At 40.6% G+C, this 24,430-nt stretch overlaps 1 protein-coding gene across 8 annotated transcripts in view; it reads left to right on the forward strand.

Annotated features, from left to right (window-relative positions):
* MAP7D3 (MAP7 domain containing 3) overlaps positions 1–24,430 on the forward strand; it is a 42,306-nt gene that overhangs the window by 12,276 nt on the left and 5,600 nt on the right. Inside the window, exons 2-17 of one of the 8 annotated variants that reach the window (XM_069943123.1) lie at positions 3,968–4,066; positions 4,150–4,230; positions 4,412–4,575; positions 6,187–6,292; positions 8,123–8,218; positions 11,068–11,163; positions 14,236–14,334; positions 15,735–15,833; positions 18,109–18,234; positions 19,010–19,158; positions 19,850–19,980; positions 20,547–20,806; positions 21,994–22,129; positions 23,071–23,251; positions 23,592–23,696; positions 23,995–24,039. In XM_069943123.1, coding sequence (XP_069799224.1) covers positions 3,968–4,066; positions 4,150–4,230; positions 4,412–4,575; positions 6,187–6,292; positions 8,123–8,218; positions 11,068–11,163; positions 14,236–14,334; positions 15,735–15,833; positions 18,109–18,234; positions 19,010–19,158; positions 19,850–19,980; positions 20,547–20,806; positions 21,994–22,129; positions 23,071–23,251; positions 23,592–23,696; positions 23,995–24,039 — 1,973 coding nt within the window. The remainder of the gene's footprint in view (positions 1–3,967; positions 4,067–4,149; positions 4,231–4,411; positions 4,576–6,186; positions 6,293–8,122; positions 8,219–11,067; positions 11,164–14,235; positions 14,335–15,734; positions 15,834–18,108; positions 18,235–19,009; positions 19,159–19,849; positions 19,981–20,546; positions 20,807–21,993; positions 22,130–23,070; positions 23,252–23,591; positions 23,697–23,994; positions 24,040–24,430) is intronic. The other 7 variants (XM_069943124.1, XM_069943127.1, XM_069943126.1 and 4 more) reach the window with 7 other exon arrangements.

The raw sequence follows: 24,430 nt of genomic DNA on the forward strand, positions 1-24,430 counted from the left end.
GGGGGACTTCTACATTCACTAGTTTGATTTTTACACTGATGAATGCTATGCCATAGGCATAGCATTGATCAGTGTTATCGGCGCTCTGCTCATTGAGCCTGCCTGTGCAGGCTCAGTGCAGCAGAGCGCCGATCGGACCGCACGGAGGCAGGTAAGAGACCTCCAGCAGTCCGTTTTACCGATCGGGACCCCCGCAGTCACACTGCGGGGGTCCCGATCGGTAAGTGACAGGGGACTCCCCCTGTCACTTACACTTAAACGCTGCGGTCCGCGCCGCGATCGCGGCGTTTAAGGGGTTAATGACACGCGGCAGCGCGATCGCTGCAGCGTGTCATTACCGGTGAGGTCCCGGCTGCTCACTGCAGCCGGCCCCCACCTCCTATGAAGCGCGCTCCGCTCCGGAGCGCGCTTCATAGCGGGAATAACACCCATGACGTAAGGTTACGTCATGGGTCGTCTGGGGACAGACTTCCATGACGTAACCCTACGTCCAGGGTCGTCTAGGGGTTAAGAAAGTGGCCATGTTTTTGTAGCACTGGATAACCCCTGTGACCTGGGCACATACTTTACCCGGGTCCCTGCTCCGGTGTCCTGGCACTCAGCCAATCAGTGCACAGCCCCGCCGCAGCACACTGAGTGGCTGAGCACCGGGAGTTCGGTAAAGTATGTATCCGGGCCCCACCTGCCCTCAGGTTGTGTGTGCTGCTACACCGTGGCTCCATTCTCTTCAATAGAGCAGGACAATGTTTTTGGAAGAAAGCAGCTATGTTTTTCTAATGCTGGATAACCACTTTCACTTTGCAGTATTTTGCTTCAGAGTTTGCAAGTCAAAGCCAGGAGTGGAGCCTACATGTAAGAAACCAAAATGAAGCGTTCACTCGTGGCTTATTCACTGTGGAATTTTCCATGTAGAAATGATGCACTGTTTACCGTAGTGCATTAAAAAAGGACATTTGCATTCAAGATGGGTTCCAAACACTGATAAAACCACGCTTCCATTTCTTATCCAATAACCACACAATGTCTCCTATAAACCCGACCACATCTCTCAGCTATTGGAGAAGATATTGGGGTGGAGTTTTGACCACATTCGTAACCCATGTATATGGGTAAATGCTGTGGATTTGTATTGGGCCAGTCCTTTGTGTAAGTACCGATATGGAAATATTTGTTCTTGGAGACACTTCTGGTTTGGCTTACAAATACTGATGCAAACCGCTACCCCAAATATTACGGTCTGTTTCAGACAAGTGATATTCTTACTTCCGTATTACTTCTGCAAGTCCCAACCTTACTTCTGTTCTAATGACCAGAACTGACAGGGTGATAGTGAACTTAGATGCTGTCGCTTCTGTTCATTCCACCTGCGGACAGACGGCAACTTGCGGCCGTGCTAGAGCTTGTCCCTTTTCGTGCTTCATTCCTTTGTACCCTATTAAACTAAACAAGGTGTTTGTAATGTAAAACCTCTTTGCCTATGTCCTAGTCCTCATCTGTACACTCATGGCTCAGCAATGTGCATTGCAGTTATTTACTTTGCCTATTTTTACTATTAATCATCATAAAAGGGGGAGAGGGTGCCCTGGTCCCCATCTGCAATGACAATACAGAAGGTTGGGGGCCTCATACTAGTAATAGATGTGGTTTCCAGCTCTCAGATGTTTATGGCGTATCCTATGGATGTGAGATGGAAATACCCCTTTAATTGAGCAGCGTGTTTTAATTCCCTCTAATTTCCCATTATGTATACAGCAGGCCGCACATTACAGGCGGCAGGCGCGGGGAATATTTCATTAGCCTCATACTTTGTACTTTCAGTTCTTTCGGCTTACCTTGGGGAAGCTTGTTATCCTGACAATGGCAGTCACCATGGTGAAATGTCCTTCCTTCCTTCTGTGTGATTGCGTAGTTACTAGTAGTAATAGACTATTGAGGATAAAGTCTTGAGAGATTTGGCTGCTGCATGTAGGGACTGTATAACTGTGTCATAGAAAGCAGTGTCAGAAGCTGTGCAGTTCTTATGTCCTCTGTTCTGATTTACAAGCTTGTTTTAATTTTGTTCGGATTGGTAGGAATCTGTAGTGAAATTTTTGATGACGTTTCAGCCCATGTACTTATACATTGTTTATAGCCAACCTAATGTTGCACCCTTGTGTTTCTACCTATTAATTCTGCTCTCCATACTGACAGTGATTGTCGCTTTAAGCATGTTCTTTTTTGGGGGGTGTTCCTCATAAAGAGCATTTTGCTAAATGCTCCAGGATGTGTTGAAGCTAGAAAAAAAAAATAGGCACAGTCCCAGCACCAAGAAAGATGGTCTGGGATGAGACACATGGAGGGAAAGGAGCAAACAAGTGCTCAGAACACACATGAGCTCTCCTTCGAGACTGGGAAAGCATCTCTAGAGGCCATCTTTGTTGAGAATGCGAAGAGGTTTCCAAGTTGTTAATAAGATGGGAGGTGACTTTAAAGGAGAAGTCATGCTTATAAAGTGCTTTTTTCCCTGCACTTATTACTTGATGGCTTCACTTCCTGGATAACATGGTAATGTAACTTCCTGGATAAAATGGTGATGTCACGTCCCGACTCCCAGAGCTGTGCGGGCTGTGGCTGCTGGAGAGGATGATGGCAGAGGGATGCTCTTTGTCCCTCCAGTGCCCTTTGACCCTCAGTGTCCCCCTGGCATCATCCTCTCCAGCAGCCACAGCCCGCACAGCTCTGGGAGTCGGGACGTGACATCACATTTTTATCCAGGAAGTGACATCACCATGTTATCCAGGAAGTGACATCACCATGTTATCCAGGAAGTGACATCACCATGTTATCCAGAAAGTGACATCACCATTTTATCCAGGAAGTGACATCACCATGTTATCCAGGAAGTGAAGCCTTGATGCAGTAGTAAGTGCAGAGAAAAAAGCACTTTATAAGCATTTCCTGTAATAAGTGTATATTGGGGATTTGTATAACTTTTGGGGGGGGGGCAATACAATACTTTAATACAAATTTTCACCAGACTTCTCCTTTAAGAATTGTAAAATAAAAGGTAGTTTGAAATTTTCTAAGCTTTTTTGGTGACTGTACATTTCTATTTTTATCACTTTGTTTTATTGACTTGACTTATATTGTAAATTCTTTTTTAAAAAAGTGAAACTAGCTTAAACCCAACTATGAGTTGGTGCATCTCAAATTGTGACTGGTACTTAAAACCTCTACCTACCTATTGTATATCAATCTGTCTACAGCGATGTGGAACCTCAGGGCTGACTGTCTCCTTAGAGCTCTTTAGAAACACTTCCTGCCTGTATCTAATATTTCCTACTATGTAAAAACCTTCCATAAATGCATCTAGTGGCTCCATGTTATGCGTGAAAAAACTAACATAAAGAGGTTATATAGCGACCTTGTTCCTGGCTCCGCAGATGGGAGTTTCTATATATAACAGGCTCTTTGTAGATATTCTGTTGCCTGGGTGGACTCTTGTCATTTGCTTTCATAAACTAAATGGTCTTTTTGTTTGCCTTGCTTGTAAAGCTTATCCCAGCAATATAAGGAAGACATTTACTTATTCTGATGTCATTCTGACAGGACAAATACTGTGTAAGGGGATGAAAAAGCTGACAGTAAGCAAAGGCTACAAGGAGACTTTTTGTGGTGCTTCTGAATGATTTTAACTATCAAGTGGCAGCTGCAGTCTATGGGATTGCATACAGTTCAGCTATATTTTGTTAATTAAAATCCATCAGTCGGTTTCCAAAAAAGCTCGAAATTTAGTCTCCAGAAAGCTAAAATGGGAACATTTGCTCTTTTTTTTTTTTTTTTTTCTTTTTTTAGATCCATTCCTTATTTGGGATTTTTATTAAGTATTACATATGTATTTGGTGCCCCAAGGTGAGCCATGTATTATTCCTTTAATTAGGGTTTACATTGTGTTTTTTTTGTTTGTTTTTTTAAATATTTTATTTAGTGGCAGCAGCACAAGCAATAGCCGATGAGCGCAGAAGCCAGTCCGGATCCAGCCCCGTTCCCGTCAGTTCCTCAGTAACCATAAAGACGACTAAGCCAGGTAATCTTTATTTCCTTGTAACACGTTTGTGAGACTTTGTCGTTGTGCAGTAAAGTGATCATGTCATGTCTGTCTTTATATAGTAATTGATGGCTCAGCTTTAAGAACAGATGAGAGGCAAAGATTAGCTCGGGAACGCAGAGAAGAGAGAGAGAGGCTAAATGGTAAGCTCTTAGTCTGTGTCATTTGGGAAGTATCAGCTCGGTAATAAGATGTACGGTACATCCTGTGTCTGATATTGCATTTAATGGCCAGATACATCAGTATTAAATGACTTCATCTCATCGGCATTGTCTTTATGTAGCTCTTGGTTAACAGGTATTCTCTCGTGTTTTAACAATGCAGCTGCCAAAGAAAAAGAATTACTTGAAAAGGAAAAAAAGGCTAAACTTCAGTATGAGAAGCAAATGGAAGAAAAACAGAAGAAACTGGAGGAACAGAAGCTGAAGGATGAGCAAAAGAGAATAGCGGCAGAAGAAAAAAGAAAACAAAGATTACTGGAAGACAAGGTTGTTGTATTCCTGGAAGAGACAAGCATAAGTGCAAAGGATATGAAAACTAACCAGTCACCCTCCTGTCCATGCGGCAGCTCAGAACTGGCCTAGATTTCCACTACACTTTATGCCTTCTAGAACCTTGGGCATCCTGTAAAAAATACTTTAATATGGCACAATAAGTTTGACAAATGCTGCTGAGTTTACAAACTTACAAACCTTGAGTATGCAAGGAAGCATTTTGCCAGCAGGAAACTGATTTATTCAACATGGGCAAAAAAACACACTGCATTGTAATTACCAGTGAAACACATTCAAACAAGTTTCCCTGGTAATTAATGTGTAGAGCAGTGCTTCTCAATTCCAGTCCTCAGGCTTCACCTACAGGTTGTGTTTTGAGGATTTCCCATACAAAGAACGCCTGTGATACTACCTGATGCACTGAGTATAATATATATCACCTGTGAAATACTAAGAAAATCCTCAAAACATGACCTGTTGGTGAGGCCTGAGGACTGGAATTGAGAAGCACTGGTGTAGACTGAAAAAAAAAACACATAAATAAAAGTTATTTTCATTAAAACACACCTAATCCTCCGTGTTTTTGCCTGTGCAGCACACTTTCAGTGCCTACCACACACAAGCATTTTGTTGCCAAGAAGTAAGTTTAGAAACACTTAATCACCTGTGTAGATAATCTCTGTAGTGTTGTAGTTTCCCATTATGGCTACGTACATAGCCTATATATTGTGACTTTGTGGACTAAGCGTACACATTGCTATCTCGAGACATACATTGTGTGTCATGCAAAAAATTTTTGAGATTTTTGTGAGTCTGTTCTGCATTAAGTATATCTAAGTGAAGGATATTGCAGGTTGCTCTGAAATTGTATTCACATTTAAAAGCTTAACTTGACAAACCTAGATCTGATTGATGGCTGTAGACTTCCCATGTAAACTTGGGGTACTATTACACAGCCCGATGACGGCCCGATCAATACTGTTAACTTGTTTACTGGGCCTGTTGCATTACCTATTCATGTTCTCAGTGTTCTTCTGCGGTCTGCATGCTTCCTCCCTGATCCCGCACGATGCAGCTTTAGAGCAGCCCGTCGCAGCTGGCAGGCCACGCAGACAGGCCGAGCGGCCTGTCTGTTAAGACAAGCCTCTCTGAAGCTGCAGTGCACAGAATCGGGGAGGAAGCATGAAGAACGCAGTAGAACACCGGGAACATGGACAGGTAATGTAAAAACTGTTGAAACGTCAGCTGCCAGCTGTGCACGCAGAGATGCGCAGTCGGTGCCTGATGATTTTAGGTCTGGGCCTAAAGAAACAAGTAGCCAATGATCGGTTCATCGGCCAATCTTTGTTGCTATTACACAGAGCAATAATTGAATCGACAGATTATTGCTCCGTGTAATAGGTCCATTAGTCTGGCCTAGCTAATGCCGTTTACTGCCCCCCTTTAGACAGAGAGAACACACACAAGCAGTCTGATGAAAGTGTTTTTTTGCCTTCATCAACCTCTGTTAATAAAAAGAACTGATTGATTGTACTTCCTCTGATTCTCCTGGGGCACAATGTGTGACAGCTAAATGTTTGTTTGTTTGGTTTTTTTTTTCTTTAGGAACGCAGAGAAGCAAATGTTAGGCGAACTCTTGAGCGCAGCAGTCTATTGGACCAGAGGCAGAAACGATGGTCCTGGGGAGGATCAGCTGAAGGAGAGAAACAATGTATGTTTTCTTGTAAAGGTTTACTTAACTCATTGGTCTTAGTCGCTTTATCGCCAGGACAAAAAATTAAACCAGACTGGCTGCTGTATGGTAATACGTAAATATATATACTTATAACAGTTTCCCATATCCCTTTATAGCTATCACAATACTTACAGGTTAACAGTTACGATGACACAAGTGTACTTGACTTATTTATCACTGGCCTCTGAGATAGAGAGCACTGCACATGCACTCAGTGTATTTCTCCAAAGCAATGCACTGAGCACGGAGATGGTGATCTGGGACTGGCTAGTGTGCATGCAGATGCTACTGAAAGCCAAGCCCCGGACATTATATAAATGAATTGCTTGTCTCAGGTTGCGGGGGGGGGGGGGGGGGGGTTAGAGGACATTGCCACAATACAGATCTTGGGGTGGAAGCAAATGTGAAAAATATATTGTATATGTGTTATCGAAATAATGGGAATATAAAGTGACAGTATAAACACCCTGTTGATTTTGAATACAAAATAAGCAGTATTGTGCTTAAAGTGGTTTTAGTGTCTCTTTACTCAGGTCTGACCACTGTGACCTCCACCAATCATGAGAACAGGATCTCTGTGCCCCCTCTGGTTAAATGGAGCGGTATTGAAACATGTGCGCTGCAGTTCCATTCAATCTATGATCTGGACAAAGATAGCTGAATGGTGTCAGTATGCCAGTCTGACCACTGCTTCATTTAATGTTGGGGGTATGGGTCCCCCATTGTCATGATTGATGGGTATCCCAGCGATCAGACAGCAGGTGATTCTCTTTCATTGGTAAACCACTTTAAGCAAATGTATCATCTCACTTTGTTAATTATCTCATCTGAGAGCTACCTTTTAAAAGGTTTATAGCAGGGATGGGTAACCTTTGGCCCTCTAACTGTTGCAAAACTACAATTCCCATTATGCATGGAAAGCCAACGCTAAAGCTCAAGGCATGATGGGAATTGTAGTTTTGCAACCGCTGGAGGGCCAAAGGCTCCCCGTCCCTGCTTTATAGCCTATTGGCCTCAGTCAGACTCCATTGTTTAATTTCTCTCCAGTGCTCTTGGTAAATGGGTGCCTTTTGATGTGAGGCCAAGTACCAATTATTTGATTGTAATTCAGCTGAGATGAGATCGATACTAGTTATGTGCACTTTGTTAAAGGGGTTATCCAGTGCTACAAAAACATGGCCACTTTCTTTCAGAGACAACACGACTCTGTCTCCAGTTTAGTTGCGGTTTGCATTTAAGCTCCATTCACTTCAATGGAACTGAGCAGCAAAACCCCGCCCAAGCTGGAGACAAGAGTGGGGCTGTCTCTGGATGAAAGTGGCCATGTTTTTGTAGCCCTGGATAACCCCTAGGGTCTAAGGCTGAGTTCACACTGCGTTTTTGCAATCGGTTTAACGGATCCGTTTTTTTTAACGGACAAAAAAAATGTCAGCAACGTTTTTGTGTCCGTCAAAAAAAACGGATCTGCTTTGATCCGTTTTTTTTTTATAATGGAAGTCAATGGAAAAACGGATGCACACAACTGCATCCGTTTTTGCAATCTGTTTTTCATCCGTTTTTTTTTTTTTTTTCTTTTCAAAAATGGATGAAAAAAACGGATTGCAAAAACGCAGTGTGAACCCAGCCTAAGCTGTCAATTATGATTCCGAAGTGAATAAAGAAAAGTATTAATGTGTGCACTGGCCGAAGCAGACATATAAAATGTAACTTGTGAAAAGTCTATTACAGTTTTGTGTGCCCCTTCATATTGATACAGCGATGGTTGTATGGTGTTGTATGGTTTTCATTTATTTTGTTCTTGCATAGGTGCTTCGGGAAGTAGTTCTCCCAGCCATGTAGATTTATTAGGCAAAAATGCTTCCACCACAGAACCACAGCCTGAAGATGAAATTGGATCTGGCGGTATATATTCAGCAGTCCCTTGTATACTAACCTTCTGGCTGCATTATGACGTAGTGTACGATATCACACTAAGATAACCTATTATTGCATGGGTGTGATAATCACGTTGTGGAGCCCTGGGCTTTAAAGGGGTTATCCAGCGCTACAAAAACATGGCCGCTTTCTTCCTACTGTTTTCTCCAGATTGGGTGGGGTTTTGAAACTTAGTTCCATTAAATTAAATGGAGATTAATTGCAAACCGCACCTGAACTGGAGACAACAGTAGGGGGAAAAATGGGCATGTTTTTGTAGCGCTGGATAACCCCTTTAACACAAGGAACAGCATGCTTATAATGACTAATGCAATTATTTATCACACACCTTTATTGAAGTATTAACAATGGTGAATCTAGAACGCATGACACACTACTGCTTTTCTGCATGGTTTTAAAACCCTATTTATTGCCTGCCGCAGTGAATTCTTTCCTATGGTCTGCTAAAAGTGCTAGCATTTTATGTGCACTGAACAAAGTTCTGTATTTCTTTGCAACTGCTTATGTGTTTTTTATAGCCTACATGTGTGCTGAAAGAATACATGTGGGATGCACTGAGGAAAGGTTTCCAATGTAGGAAGTCACATAAACAAGTGAGAACATTTTTCAAGATAAGAATACATTGAAAAAAAAACAAAAACTAAAAAATCTGAAAGTTTATTGTAAGCCGTTATACTCTTGTTGGTATTTTATGAATGTCTGAATATTTAAACAGCCCACAAATAATGAATATTTGATATGTGGATTACTTTGGGGTGAGCTGAAACAGACTTACAGATGTGTCAGGATCCTGAGGGTCTCTTGACACTACTGTGCTTCAGTTTAAAATGCATCAAAAACACCAGAAATACCACCTCTTGTGAGCTATATTGTCACTGTCATTCTAAGGCTCTGTTCCCACTTCATATAAACAGCTGTTATTTGGCACGCAAAACCACTGTCGTTTTGAGTATGAAACAGCAGCCGTTGTTTTAAATAAAAAATAGCATTGAAGTCTATGGACAATGGCCAGCAATAAATGACATGATTATTATTCAACGGCCGTTGTTCAATACATTGTGTGAAACAGCCGTTTTTTTGCATTGACTTTAATGCAAATCATTGCATTATGAGAAGAATGGCCATTGTTTTAACTGAAAGCAACGTTCTTTTCATAAAAAGTAAGGCGTGTGAACATAGCCTAAATAAAACTTCTTACACATCACAGAGACATGTTGTTGTTCAGACCTCCACCAATCTTTAGACATAGCCAGGAGAAGTACAATTATGTTTTCCCCTGCTTTGCTTTCTTCCTTTTCCACCTTACTGCATCAGACAAGCTCTACGGGTTTATAATGGAGCTTGTCTCATGCAGTGACACTGAGATTACAGAGAGCCAGGGAAAGCAGCACTTGGCCATGTGCTTCTCCTGGATATATATCCTGAAACACTCAGACACCGACTGATCAAAACCTTTGACATGTCTCTGTGACAAGTAATGTAAAGTAAAAGATTTTTTTTTCCTTGGAAAAATGGGGCATTTTTTTTTCAACATTTCCTTAGGTTGTATCTGCTAAATGTGCACAGTTGCGGTACTGTTTCCTCCTATCCTGGATAGACCTTACAAGTCTGTACGGACATATTTTAAAAGCATTCTAAGCACATCATTTCCTGTGAGCTCACAGTCTAGCTTGATTGTTCTTTATGTTTATATATAGTTATGTTGACAAAAATAGGATTTGTAAATATTGGAGCCAAAGTGTTTTGTTTTTGTCATCCTGATCATCACATACACTGTGATGTGGAGCTTTGCTACCTCTATATAAGACTAGTTCCTATAATGCCCTTAGTCTTCTTACAGGGTCAGACTCCAGTGTTTTCTAGATTCAATTCATTTACAGGGCATATATAATTGCAGAATAGCATATTATTTCTGTTGGGTTTTATCATAAAACATTCTTATACCTTTTATGTCATCCATACAGAATGCCCTGTAATTTTCCCTTGTTAACACTGGGGATTAGAAGAGGCAGTAGGCTGTTTTCTGCAGCTCACTGGTCAGTTTTTCTGTGTAGACTGGGGCAGAGGGCAGCAGTGCAGCTCACACCGTGGTTCCCATTACACACAACCTATGGACTTGGATGCTTCACTTGCTGCTTTCATTATCCACCATCTGCAGAACTATTTTTGTTGAGAGCAACTCAGTACTGTACAGAAATCTGATCTCTGTGGGTCAGTAAAGCAGATTCATCAGCTGTTTTTTAGGAAGCTGTGTACTGGTTAGTAAATGATGGTCAGTTTCCTTTCATTGAGCATGTCTGCTTTTACTTTTGCTATGGCATGCTTCATATTTCTTGAAAGTCTTCTGTTAAGTCTGCAATGCTTAGAATTTCCACAAAAAATGGCCATACCTTATGGTGCGTTTACACACAGAGATTTATCTGACAGATTTTGGAAGCCAAAGCCAGGAATGGATTTGAAAAGGAGAAATCTGTCTTTCTTTTGAGACCTCTTCCCTGTTTATAGTCTGTTCCTGGCTTTGGCTTCAAAAATCTGTCAGATAAATCTGTCTGTGTAAACGCACCATAACCAATTCAGGAGCCAGAGCAGCAGCAGAAATTGTCTTTCGGTGCATCTCATTTAATTATAGAGATAGTAGCACTTGTCTGCTGCTCAGACTCCAGACTATACAAGTGTATGGCTTTTGTAGGAATCCTCCTTAACATGTACTTACTTGAACAAGGACTAACAACTTGATTAACACCTAACATAAAAATGCTGTATAGGCAAAGAATTCATTTTTGTATATAATTATTATTATTTTTTTTTTATTATAGCAGCAAATATACGTTCCACATCGGCATCGAATCTCAAGCAGGCAGAAAACACCATTCACAAGCGTCTATCGTCTTCATCTGCCACACTTGAAAAAGGTAAGTTTGTGTGGGTGACTAAGAGTTGGATGTTCCTTCTGAAAGCTAAAAAAGTGCAATATGTAATTTTCTAACATTCATTGAGGAATAAAAAATATCCACTCTGGGACATTGGATAGAAACAATCATTGTCTTCTTCCTGTGATGAGGTCCTGTGATGTGCGGACAGACACACTGCTCACAATAGAACAGTTATCAGAACTGTCTCTTGTATTGAGCCAGGAACCTATGTGATCGGCACATGACCAGTGCCAACAAGCACAGATCTTAATGAGGAAATTGAATGTGAGCTATAAGGGTCCATTTACACAGAAAGATTATCTACCAAAGCCAGGAACAGACTATAAACAGAGATCAGGTCATAAAGGAAACCCTGAGATTTCTCCTCTTTTCAGATCCATTCCTGGCTTTGGCTTCAAATCTTTGGCAGATAAGCTGTCAGATAATCTTTCTGAGTAAATGGACCCTTACAAAGTGCAATGAATAAACTTTAAACTTTATTTGCTATAATGTGGACACTACTTATATGAGGCTCGTTTTGCCTGATAACATAGGGCCCTGTTGTAGAAGCTTATTTGATTCCATTGCTTTTGATCTTGGTAGCGTATCCTGGAGTACAACTGCTAATGGCCTTTGTTCAAAAGCAGTCAAGACTGTCCTCACTCATGAGTAACCTAGAAATCTGCATCTGCAATCCTCATGTAATTGTATTGGAGGTTACTATTGTCACAAAGCACCTGATGCTTGTGCAGACCAAGAATACTAGCGAGTGAATACAATATTAATACTTCATACAACAAGGAAACGTACAGTTTCCTGCGATTCTTTTATTTTGGTATCTAATGCTCTTACTCTTCTTGTTTATTTTGGGTGTAACATACAAACTTCAATGAAGAAATAATGCCCTTAATTTATTATGTTTTATTGTTAGTTAAATTTAATCTGGCATTTGGTTGATTCTTTGTTATGAAATGTGCAGGATTATAAAAGTGTGCAGAAATTGCCATCTCATATGTGTGCAATGTTCCTGGTCTAGTATCTACATTAATTATACTGCGGTTTTCTTCAAGCATCAAAATATACAACTTTTGAATTATCAGACACCAAATTAAATGGATTTATAACCATCACTAGTTAAGGGGTAATTATGTTTACAAATATCCTGATTATTAGATATTTATATTATTCACTTAAATTGGTCTGTGGTGCAATAACAGATCACCTGCAAAGGGGCTTCATTGGCTCATCACAATCAAACATAGATGGACTCTGCGTTGCCTGTCACCAGACGACCCTGGACGTAACTCTACGTCCTAGGTGTTTCTCCCACTATGAAGCGCGCTCCGGAGCGGAGCGCGCTTCATAGGAGGTGGGGGCCGGCTGCAATGAGTGTAAGTTAAAGTGACAGGGGGAGTTTAAGTGTAAGTGACAGGGGGAGTCCCCTGTCACTTACCGATCGGGACCCCCGCAGTGTTACTGCAGGGGGCCCGATCGTTGAAACGGACCGCCGGAGGTCTCTCACCTGCCTCCGTGCGGTCCGATCGTCGATCTGCTTTACTGAGCCTGCACAGGCAGGCTCAATGAGCAGAGCGCCGATAACACTGATCAATGCTATGCCTATGGCATAGCATTCATCAGTGTAGAAATCAAACTAATGTATGTACAAGTCCCCCAAAGGGACTTCAAATGTGTAAAAAAAAAAAAAAGTTAAACACCAATACACTACCCCAAAGCCCCTCCCCCAATAAAAGTTGAAATCACCCCCCTATCCCATTATATAAATAAAACATATAAAAATAAATAAATAGATAAACATATAATATACCGTAGCGTGCGTAATTGTCCGATCTAATAAAATATAACAAGCGTCATTGTGATCGGTGAACGGCGTACACGAAAAGAGGGAAAAAAGTGCGCACATTACCGATTTTATGTTACATTATATATAAAAAAAACAATAAAAAGTGATCAAAACGTCCGATCTTCACAAATAAGGTGAAAAAATAAAACCGTTATAAGGGTCACAATAGGCCCATTTTATTAATATTTAATTGCAAAAAAAAAGGATTTCATTAAAAAAATATATATATAACATTAGAGAATCTGTGTAACCTGCATATGGTTGTGTTCGGGCTGACCTATAGAATAATAGTATCACATCGCTGTTACCATATAGTGTATTACGTAGACCCAGGAACCTCCCAAACGTTACCATATTGCATTCTTTTTTACGATTTCACCTATTTATATCTTCATAAATAATATATTTGGAATTCCATCATACATGTTATGGTAAAATGAATGACGCCATTACACAGTACAACTATTCCTGTAAAAAACAAGCACTTACATGGCTTGTAGATAGAAAACTGAGAGTGCTAGAGCTCTTAGAAGGGGAGGAGGGAAAAACGAAAACACTAAGATCAAAATTTGCGCGGTCCACTGGGTCATTTTGGGCCTGGTCCTCAAAGGGTTAAAGCTTGTAATGTAAGATGTTTAGTAATTTGGTCCTAACATTGAACAACTCACACTGTCCATGTATCCGAGGTGCTGGGGCTTTGTTCCCAGGGTTAGAGGAGAAGCAACACAACCTCCCCTGGACTAGCCAGTTAGTATGTCCGTATAAATAAGGCCACCTCCAGCCCACATAGACAGTGTAATAAAAGAAAACACAGATGCCGCACTATATATCCTCTGCTGATTCTTACTTAAATAAGCTACTGTTACCATGCAATATTTGAAGAAGGTAAATAGTGTGGCATCCATATTTCTTTTATTAAGCCTTTCTTCCTGGGACTGGATTATAAGGCATTATATAGGTGGTTATCGTTATTATTTGTAAACGTGCCATACTGACTGGAAGTAGGTATATATGTGTTATGTGTTCTTAGTGATAACATTCAGATTTTCATCATTTTTACAACTACACAGAATATTTTTTATTTTATTATTATAATATATATATATATTGTACTGACAGCTATTTTCCCTCTCTGTGTATTAAATTACCATGTACATTTACTTCTGTTTTGGGGCTTGTATTTGTTGGCGTTAACTTTGCACATTTTCCAGGTACCAAGCAGAGGAGCTCCTCCTTAAGCAGGCTGAGTAACAAAACTCCTCTCAGTCCACAGCCATTCTCGCCTAGGGTTTCAAACCAGGAGCAGAAAGGTGCAGCTTGTGAATAACGTGTTTTCTTTTTCTTTTTTATACTGCTTTGATGGAACTATATAGATTGAAATTATGTACTGCTTACTCAGTGGTATTTGCTTATTTCACATTGCAAAACATTTTATGTTGTAAAGCACATCCAATGAATGAAACACTACAAAGTTATGTATGTAAAAAAAATAATTACAACAAACTCATCTAGTAATGATGTGGGTTTCCATACCCTGGCACTGCTCTCCTGTCACTGCAGTATAATCTGAATTGTGTACATAGCACTGAACTGCAAATGTTTCCGTTGGGATCCATTGACAGCTATGGCTTTATTGTAGTCATATATGTTGGATTAGACATCAGAGGTATATGTCAGGAAATACTCCTAACATAATTGGCTGTTACCACTGGCGTAAGACTATATTAAAAAAGTAAAAAAGAAAATTAATTGCTAGCATTGTCTAGGGGATCTGTTCAGTGTCATATCTTCTTTATTGGTGCTAGCGGAATGTGCGCTGAAAATGGTGAAAATAAAAGAGCATGTAGTCATTTGCCGCAATCCCTCACTGCTCCCATTCTGATGCCACCTAGTCCCTGCTGCTCTACCCTGTTACATGTTTCCCCTTCAGGAACTACCCATTAAGGGTCGATGCTGTGACCAGTGACTAGCTGAGTGGGTAGTTTTAGGAAGCTTTAGGGATTGGAACAAATGAGTATGCTGTTGTGTTTTGTTTTTTTTATTTGACTGCTGGAATACCTTTTTAAGTCTGGGTTCACACTACGTTTTTGCAATCCGTTTTTTGCAAAAATAAAAAAAAAACGGATAAAAAAACGAATGGAGAAAACAGATGCATGTGTGTGCATTCGTTTTGATCCCTTTTTCTATTGAATTACATTATAAAAAAAGGAACAGTTTCTTTTTTTACTTACACAAAAAACGTAGTCAACCTCATTTTTGTGTTCGTTAAAAAAAAAGGATCCGTTTTTAACGGGTTTCCAAAACGTAGTGTGAACCCAGCCTAAGAGACACCTAGATGAATAAAGGATGGCTTATTGTAAATTGTTTTGCAATTGTTGAATACTTACAGGACTAAATCCTAAACGTGAAACTTTAAGCCAAAGTTGTTTGCTTCCTGCATGAAGCGGCTTCCTTTCAGCAGTGGCTGATAATACTAAACAGTAGCCTGCGCCCTGCACGTATTCATATAATGTCACATTTCTCTATGTCACCATAGTTCAGTATTCATTTTTTGTGAAAGTCATATTATCAGCTTTTTTTTTTAACTTGTAACCTTTCACGTAAATGTCATCTTGTAGACAATGGCATAATAGTACATAGTATAAACAGCTTGTTGTATTTTGGTCCCTTTTCACTTTGATAAGTTGTGTTCTGTTGGTTTAACATTTAGGCGGAACAGGCCACAAGAGAAGCTCCTCCCTCTCTAGACTGAGTAGTAAAAAATCACCACCTGCACATCTAGAGGGCGTGAAAAAGGAAGAAAAATCAGGTGTCTGTTCAATCTGCTTTATATGTGCCAGGCAGGACTCCGTCATAATAATTGCTTGCAGTATATGTATATCCATAGCTGCAATTCACTATATACATGGATTACATATTGCTGATCAAAGGGGGGAACAGGGTTCATATCGGAGTGTGTTCACACTGTTGCAGAACTGCAGTATTCCTTGCTACAGCTTTTAGCTTATATTTCACCTTGACATCAGTAGATGTCTGATGCAAGTGATTATAATGTGTCTGCAGTTTTTCTACTCTGAATCAATTTCAGAGCAAAAATGTGATTTCAGCCATATGGTTATGTTCATCACTAACAGCATCTCATGCATGCAATAAGCCTGCATTCTGCTATGTCATATATTAACTAAGCCGGACACTTCCATTAAAAATGTGTGATAAACTGCTTCGGTCACAGAACACCCCCTAAATAAGGTCTGCTATGTCACACAGGAACATATACCTAAAGGAACAGATCTAAAAATAAGTTGCAGTTATAAAAATAATGTCCACTCCTGTATACCGCATTTTTTTAATGAAATAGTGGTAAAATTCTGTACACCGTGCCAAATCCCCCTGCATACACATTAATCTGAAGTGGTTTCCTGGCTCTTTGAACTAAAGGTCTATCCTTAGAGTAAAAGTCTTTTACATGAGCTGACTTCTTGGCCACGCAGGGCTGCATGAACGATCCACATATTGTCAGTCATGCAGCCATGGAAACTGACAGCACGGATATAAATATATGCGTGCTGTCTGTTTTCCGATCATGCATTATACAGAAAGATGTGCGGTCAATGACTATAAAATTTTTAAGCATGTTCTAAACAGACAAGGGTCAGGTGATTTACCAGACCTCAGCCGATTAAAGTGTACCTATCCTTATAACTTTCAAAATCTAAATCAACAGTACATGTAAAATAAAGTTTGCAATTTAATTTTTTTTAGTTACAATGGAAAACGCTGGGCTTTCTATGTTTAGTGTTTTTTTTTTGTTTGTTTTTTTTTTAGTCCAAATACAGGAAGTCCCAGTCCTCTGATCACTTACTGGCCGATACTTCATGTGTTTAGTCTTTACACTGCTGATGGGATAGATCACCAGAAAACCCCTTAAGGGTGCGTTCACACCTACAGGATCCGCAGCTGATTTTTTGCTGCGGATCCCCAGCAGATCTGCAGCAGATTTCATTCTTCAGCGCGTACAGAGCAGGAGCGCGCGCCTCCCATAGACTCCCATTATGAGCGGGAGGCTAACGGCATTCCGCGGCGGACAATTCCGTTGCGGAATTCCGCTACCTTTGCTCAGTGGGAACGGGGCCTAAGGAGGACAAGTTCCTTTATCATAAATATACACTGTGACATTAGCTTAAGGCTGCTTTTAAGTGCGCTGGTAATATAGACTGTGGCTATGGCATGTCTTTAATCGCTGAAGTCTGTATCCAGAGTAGCACAGAGGCTAGTCCGGGGACCGTTGCAATTATGAGGGAATCTTGAGCACTATCTTCAGCTAGCCACTAGAATCCGTGATTCCCCAATAGTCACAGCTGGCACCTAGAACCACTGCCACTTAAACGACAACTCCATGTGCCACCTGTAATGATCAAACGTGTACAGCACCTGCAGACTATTACCACCACATCTAGGAGCAGCCTAAAGGATTATATTTACTATATGTACTAGTTTGGCACATGTGCTGTAACCCAACTAAACAAACCTGAACCAATTCCAGCAAAGTAATAAACGCCAAAGTCTGTTCTCCTTACTAAGGCTTTTCTGCACAGTAATAACCAGAAGCTGGTCTCTGCTGCCTCTTGTTATGCCCGAAGCTAATCCTTTGTCCTCGTTTCCTGTACAGGATGCTAACCATTTATTGTTCCTAACATGCAGTCCTGCTGTGTATCTCTTCTTAACCTTCTCACCTAACCGTCCAATATTGTAAAGTTGTTGGTTTTTTCTTTAGCCGTATCCTGACCGGAATATTATCTGTGTGCCTTAATGTTTTCTTTTTCTTACATGCACGTATAACGCTCCTATAGGTGTCACTACTGAACATAATGCTATAATAATTAATGAAATGTATTTAATGTGAAAAAGTGTTGACTCTGAAATGCCTAACAAAGTCTGCCTTTTTGGATGATGTGCCTTACCCTATTTTCTACTCACATCTAATACCCTTCCTTTCGGTGCCTTTTGCTTGTAATGTGGTTTCTGCACTTGTTTTTTCTGTATTGCAGTAGTCATAACGCAACCCATTTCATTTATCCATTTAGCTCATCGCCCCCCAAGCAGCCCCCTGGACAGTAGTATAATCAGTCGTCTCCTCGCCCCCACTCAGTCTTCCCTAGCTAGGAGTAAGAGTGCTGCCACATTGTCAGCCGATGGAAAAGAATTGCCAGGTAACACCAAGTGCTACAACCTGCACGTGAATCCGCAAAGTGGAGTGCTCTACGTCATGCAAATAATAAGTCAGTTTGTCATGTAATGTATAGCATCATGGAGAATTGACCCCAATTGTTTGATACATAAATAAAACTACAAAGGGCGTTGTAGTATGTAGATGCTTTTAGTTAAACAGGTTGTCGGAGTAGAAAAAAAAAGTCAGATTTTTTTTCTCTCCAGAAACCGCACCACTGAGTATTGCGGCATAACCCATGTGAAGAGAATGAGATTAAGTTGCCTAGGGGCAAGCAGACCAGTTTTTCTAATCTAAGACCAGGCCTGTTGTAGCACAAACATTTATATACAAATTGTGCTAGAAATAAAACCTTAATGAAGATTAGCTTCATGTAACAGATTTATATGTAATGTAAGGAATGGCATTATGTAAATCCTCTGACCTGTAGCTTTTCAGTGTTTCCTCATTTCTAGTAGGTACAGTTTAAGAAAGTATAGTTACCACGAAATCAGTGACAATGGGTAAAATTGACTAAACTGAGGAAATCACATGAATCCATTAAAAAAATAGGGGCCTTTCCTCCTGGTGCTATTGCTTCTGTACACTTTATATCGGGTGGTGGTGGTGGTTGTGTGATCTGCTGCACTGCACACTACCATTGGTGAGCTTCCTTGCTGTTTCTAACACACAGTCTCTTTCTCTCTCTTTCTCCTTTTCCTCTGTTATGCTCTGCACTTGGCTCTCTGTTTTGTCCTGTCAAATTCTTAACTTTATAGAATCTCACCTCTGTCCTCGTTCAGCTTCAGCCACTACCACCAGTACCCCACCCTCCATCTCTAAAGGTCCAATGCGCAGCCGCAGCATTGACAGAGGGAAGACTCCTAGCACGGCTGCATCTGCTTCCACCACTTCAGAAGCGAGCCAGGTAGGAATGCCCTTTTTGATTCATTCATCTCCTGCTCTAGTTTTTTTGGATTGTTTCTGAGGCAACATAATATAAGGTTTAACGTAAGTAGTGGATAGAGCTGGCAATATATCTCCTGGTATCTGTGAAAGCGATGAAGGGCACAGTTGATTTATCTGTGGTATTGTGTGTACATTTTGCACTTTGAAGTTAAGTTTGATAGACTCGCAGCCCATTCACTGCTGCTATTCCTCACCCTTGGTACACATGCATGCCCAGGGAGGTGTGTATATGTTTTTAAAGGGTATAGAGGGGTAAGCCACGGCCAGACCATTGTGGCAGACATTTATCTCCCTAGAGAACAAAAATATCAGGTGCTGAAAGTCAACATGCCAAACACATACCTGAAAGTAAACATCCCTATACACAGGATAAGCAGTCAGTATCAGATTGTCAGGCACCCTTGCTGATCATCTGTTAAAGTCAGTGGTAGCTGCACAATATTAACCCAGCATTGCAACTATATTGACTATGGAGCCAACAACTTCCGGTCCCGTTCACTGTGTAGTTGGGGTACCAATATGATAAGCCATTGGTTTTCCCTGCAAACCCCCGTTCAAGGAAGTTAGGTGACTTTCAGAATAGTTAAAAAAAAGTTTTTTTTACACTTACACTTTATACAATGTGTATAATACATTTATATTGCTTATAGAAGTTAGGCCTCGAAAAGTCTTCACCGCCATCTGTGGGGAAACGTCCACCATCTCCTACGGCAACTTCCCGGCGAAGATCTCCTTCACCTGCTGGTGTAACAAAGCGTGCTCCATCACCAACGCTAGAAAAGTAAATTTTTTGTTTTGCCTCTTTCCTAATAAATTTTTAAGTTACATTTTTTGCAAACTTATAATCGTGTGTGATGGATTTTTATTTTAATTATTGTATTGTCCCCAAAAAGTTATACAAATTACCATTATACACTTATTACAGGAAATGCTTACTACTTACTACTGCATCAAGGCTTCATTTCTTGGATAAAATGGTGATGTCATGAGCCAACTCCCAGAGCTGTGCAGGCTGTGGCTGCTGGAGAGGATGATGGCAGAGGGATGCTCAGTGTCCCTCCAGTGCCATGTGTCCCTCAGTGTCCCCCTGCCATCATCCTCTCCAGCAGCCACAGCCCGCACAGCTCTAGGAGTCAGGTCGTGACATCACCATTTTATCCAGGAAGTGAAACCTTGATGCAGTAGTAAGTGCAGGGAAAAAAGCACTCTATAAGCATTTCCCGTAATAAGTGTATATTGGTCATTTGTATAACTTTTGGGGGACAATACAATACTTAAATAAAAATTTTCGCCGGACTTCTCCTTTAATATTTTATGTTCTTTCCTTTTGCTGTAATGGAATTTCAGAAAGAACACTAGTTCATCGACACAAAGGAACCGTCCGCCATCTCCAAGCTTATTGAAGCAGAGACCTCCTTCACCAACTTTGACTCCAAAACCTGCTCCAATCCAGCGTCCCTCACTCACACCGACTGTCTTAAGCACTATTAAAAAGACTGCTGAACCAGAAACCAAACCAAAGGAGAAATCTACGGATGGAGCAAGCTCTGAGCCCAAAACCCAGCAGACCTCGGAAAAAGAGGCCGCAAGTTTAAAGACCAAAGATGGTAAATTTGTGTGTTTAATAATGAACTTTTCAATCTTTTTATTTCTTTTGTCACCAGTTTTGTGCATTTTGAACCATGGGCGGTATTAAACGCTGACAGATTTACTTTACAGTACAGTGATACAATATTCTATGCAAAGTGGTGTTTCTGAGGCATCATAGATATAAAGTTGGACATGAACATGTCTTACCAGGCAGGCTTCAGCAGCTTCTCCACCCCAGCACCATTGATTCATTGACTTATTTATTTATTTTTTCCCATTTTGAAAAATTTTTTTATTAGTCTGGGCCAATTGGGTTTGTAAAAGGTGCTGCGGACGACTTCCGTGTTCTCATTCCTGGGCACCATTATAACTATGATTCTTCTGAAAAAGCATTGAAAAATCAATCATAAAACAATGTACAGTGTGAGTATGTTAAAAAAAATAATTTTATTTTATTTATTTAAGGGTATTTTTTGCTATGTTAAAAGAGAAGTCAAGCACAATTTAACATTTTCAAGCACAGGCAGGGACAGGGAGGAACATAATAAATAAGTTTAACTTGCCTCTCCCCTTGCTCCCAAAGCACTAGGACCCCCGCCGGGCTTAGAGATCCCATGTTCCAGCAACGTCACAACCTGACTGATGGATTGCCCACTCAGCCAATTAGTGACGCGGGACACTGCTGCAGTCATCGACATCGGAAATCTCTCCAAGCACAGAAGCTGCTAGCCAGTAACAGATCATTTTTCTAGCTGGAGCACATAGTGAAGTAGTTACACCTCATATCCCTCCCCACTGCAGCAATGCTAAAAGGCAATGCTGCAGACTGAGGACCTACCATCCCAAAAGATGGTGTCCAGTTGGTAAAGGGAGTCAGACAGGGGATTTGTGCTGCCTGAATCCGGGATTGGATTTAAAAGGAATAGGAACTATAAAGGAGGCACTTATACTTCTTCCTCCTGCCGGGTCCACCTCAGTTTGGAATGAAAAACTGACATAAAAATATGTGCCTGAAACCCTCTAATGGAACCTGGAATGTCTCCAACGTAACATTATCATTGGTTTGATAATTTAATTTGTGCATGACCTGGTATCTAAGAACACAGTAATAGTGGTTATAGTCTTATCTCTTCCCATAAACAGTTAGAAATTATGTCTTTTGAAGAATCATTACAAATCAAGGAAAAATTTATTTTATTCCCAGAACCTAGTAACAAGACAATATCAGGGAGCACTACTGCTGAGGAAGCTGCTAAAATATTAGCTGAAAAGCGGCGTCTTGCACGGGAACAAAGGGAGCGTGAGGAGCAAGAGAGAATTCAGAGACAACAAGAAGAAAGGTAATTGGTTTAGTTTTTATAAAATTTTCAGACTGTGAATTGGAGTAGACAAAGGTATATTAAAAGAATTGATAATTATGGAGTCTTACCTTCACAGAGAAACACTTACTGCCATTTTATTTAGTAATGTATCCATCATATACCTTTTCCCATAATAGACTGCCCTTAACCCCCTGCCGCAAAATGACGTTGCCGGAACGTCAGGGAAAGCAGGTAGTTCCTGCAATATGACATTCCAGGAACGTCATGCTTTCACTGCGCCCCCCCCCCCTGCTGTCCCTAGTGGCAATCGGGTAGCAGGGGGAGGCTGTGTCACACAGCCTCCTCCTGCTGCCCCTGCCCAGAGGGGAGCCATGCTACCTGTAAGGCTAGGTTCACACTGCATTTTTGCAATCCGTTCTTTAAAAAAAAAAAACGGACTCAGCTGAGCAGTCTGAGTCATCTGTCAAAGGGAAGCTGGACTAACAGGGCTTAGACCTGCCTCTTGTTGATGTCATTGTCACAAAATGGCTTCCACAGAGCAGCCTGGGCTCAACAGTCATTAAGTAAGAATGAGTTTACTTCACTTCCTGGTGGGGGATGAGGGGGGAAAAGATGGGAGGGGGGGCAGAAAGGTGATTGAAGCATATTATAAAGTTATATCACTTTGTAATGTGTTTCAATTACTGGGAAAAAGCTTTTCGCTGGAGTACCCCTTTAAAGAGGCAGCACAGCTTGTTGACAGATCCTTCTTTAGGATTAGAAGGATGGAAGCGTTAAAGTGGCAGTATGGTTCACAATAGGCAAGTAGGGAGAAATTAATGATTGATAGATTTTTTTTTTTTTTTTTTTTTAAATGTAAAGGCTGTTGTCTAATTTTCCAATTGATATTACTCAGTAGAAGAAGCTAGGCTTTCTCTTGAGCACTGTGCAAGACACTGATTTCAGTTGCCATTTGGCAGGATAAGACAGGAAGAAATGGCTCGTAAAGCGGAAGAGGAGAGACTAAGACAAGAAGAGGAGTCAAAGCTGTTAGAGGAGAAGAGAAAGCTGGAAAAGGAGGAAGAAGAAAGACTTGCTCAAGAGGAGAAGATCCGCAGAGACCAAGAAGAACAAGAGCGCCTGGCTGAACTTCAACAACAGGTATGTAAAATGTTTGTGTGCTTGTAGGGACCAGTCTATCACATTGGTTAGGTTTTTACTAAATGTAATGCATTTTCTCACCATTTTCAAGATTGCTGTGTGTGAATAAAACCCTTCATGTTAAAATTTAACTTATTTCTGCCCAGCACGTGATTGGAGGCGCAGCTTTTCAAGAACTAAAACAGAGACCACAGTCTCTTTGTTGATGTGATCAGCAGAGGTTCCAAAATTCAAACCCCTATTAGTAATTATAAAATAACACCACAATGATATGCCATAACAGTATTTAATACAGTGCTTTAACAGTGTTTATATAAGTTGCTGTCTTTTTTACTGTAAGAGAGAAGAAGCAGAAGCCAAAGCTCTTGAAGAAGCTGAGAAGCAAAGACAAGAAAGGGAAAAAATCATGCAGCAAAACATGCAGGAAAGAATGCAAAGGAAAAAGGTATACAAGTTTGCTTTTTTTAAGGAAACATATTATATTATATATTTCGATACAATCCAGTAAAGGACCAGGATAACATTCAACAATGTTTTAGTGACTATGATCAAAATGTTTTATTTTATAACTAGTGAACTTTCATTATTTTACATTTCAGAAGCTGGTTTAACAGAACAGGCGTGTGTGTGTGTGTGTGTGTGTGTGTGTGTGTTACAACAAGAAATGTTTTTGTGTTCAGATTCGGGAAAGGCTGTCATTTATGGCCATATCATATCTGTTTGACATGTAAATCTTTTTATAGAGAATTCAAGAAATAATGAAGAGAACTAGGAAGAATGATGCTAAGGTAGGTGCCTCTGTTTCTAGATAATCTACTACTCTTATTAAACCACACAACAAATAATGCTGTGACAAACCCACCCCTTTGCTGCATAAATCTGCTGATCCAATGGCATACCTTGTCTGGGGCTATAATAATGGACATTTTGGTTGTCACCGCTGTCCACCGAGGATAGCCTCCTTTCCTATTTGAGAAATCATCCGTACTCTCTCCATGATTGACTGTTATCACTGGGTTTTTTGAGTAAATAAATAGCTGTTCTCCTTTTCAGTACCCTGTTCTTTTAGTGGAGAAAGGCTGCATAGAACATCCGCTGCTCAGTAGTACTTGGGGTTATCTGTGCTTTACATGGCCATTGGTCTCAGTGTCGTCGTGTAATGCTTCATTGAATAGTAGG

The sequence above is a fragment of the Dendropsophus ebraccatus genome, chromosome 10 (assembly GCF_027789765.1).
Source record: "Dendropsophus ebraccatus isolate aDenEbr1 chromosome 10, aDenEbr1.pat, whole genome shotgun sequence".
NCBI classification, from domain to species: domain Eukaryota; kingdom Metazoa; phylum Chordata; class Amphibia; order Anura; family Hylidae; genus Dendropsophus; species Dendropsophus ebraccatus.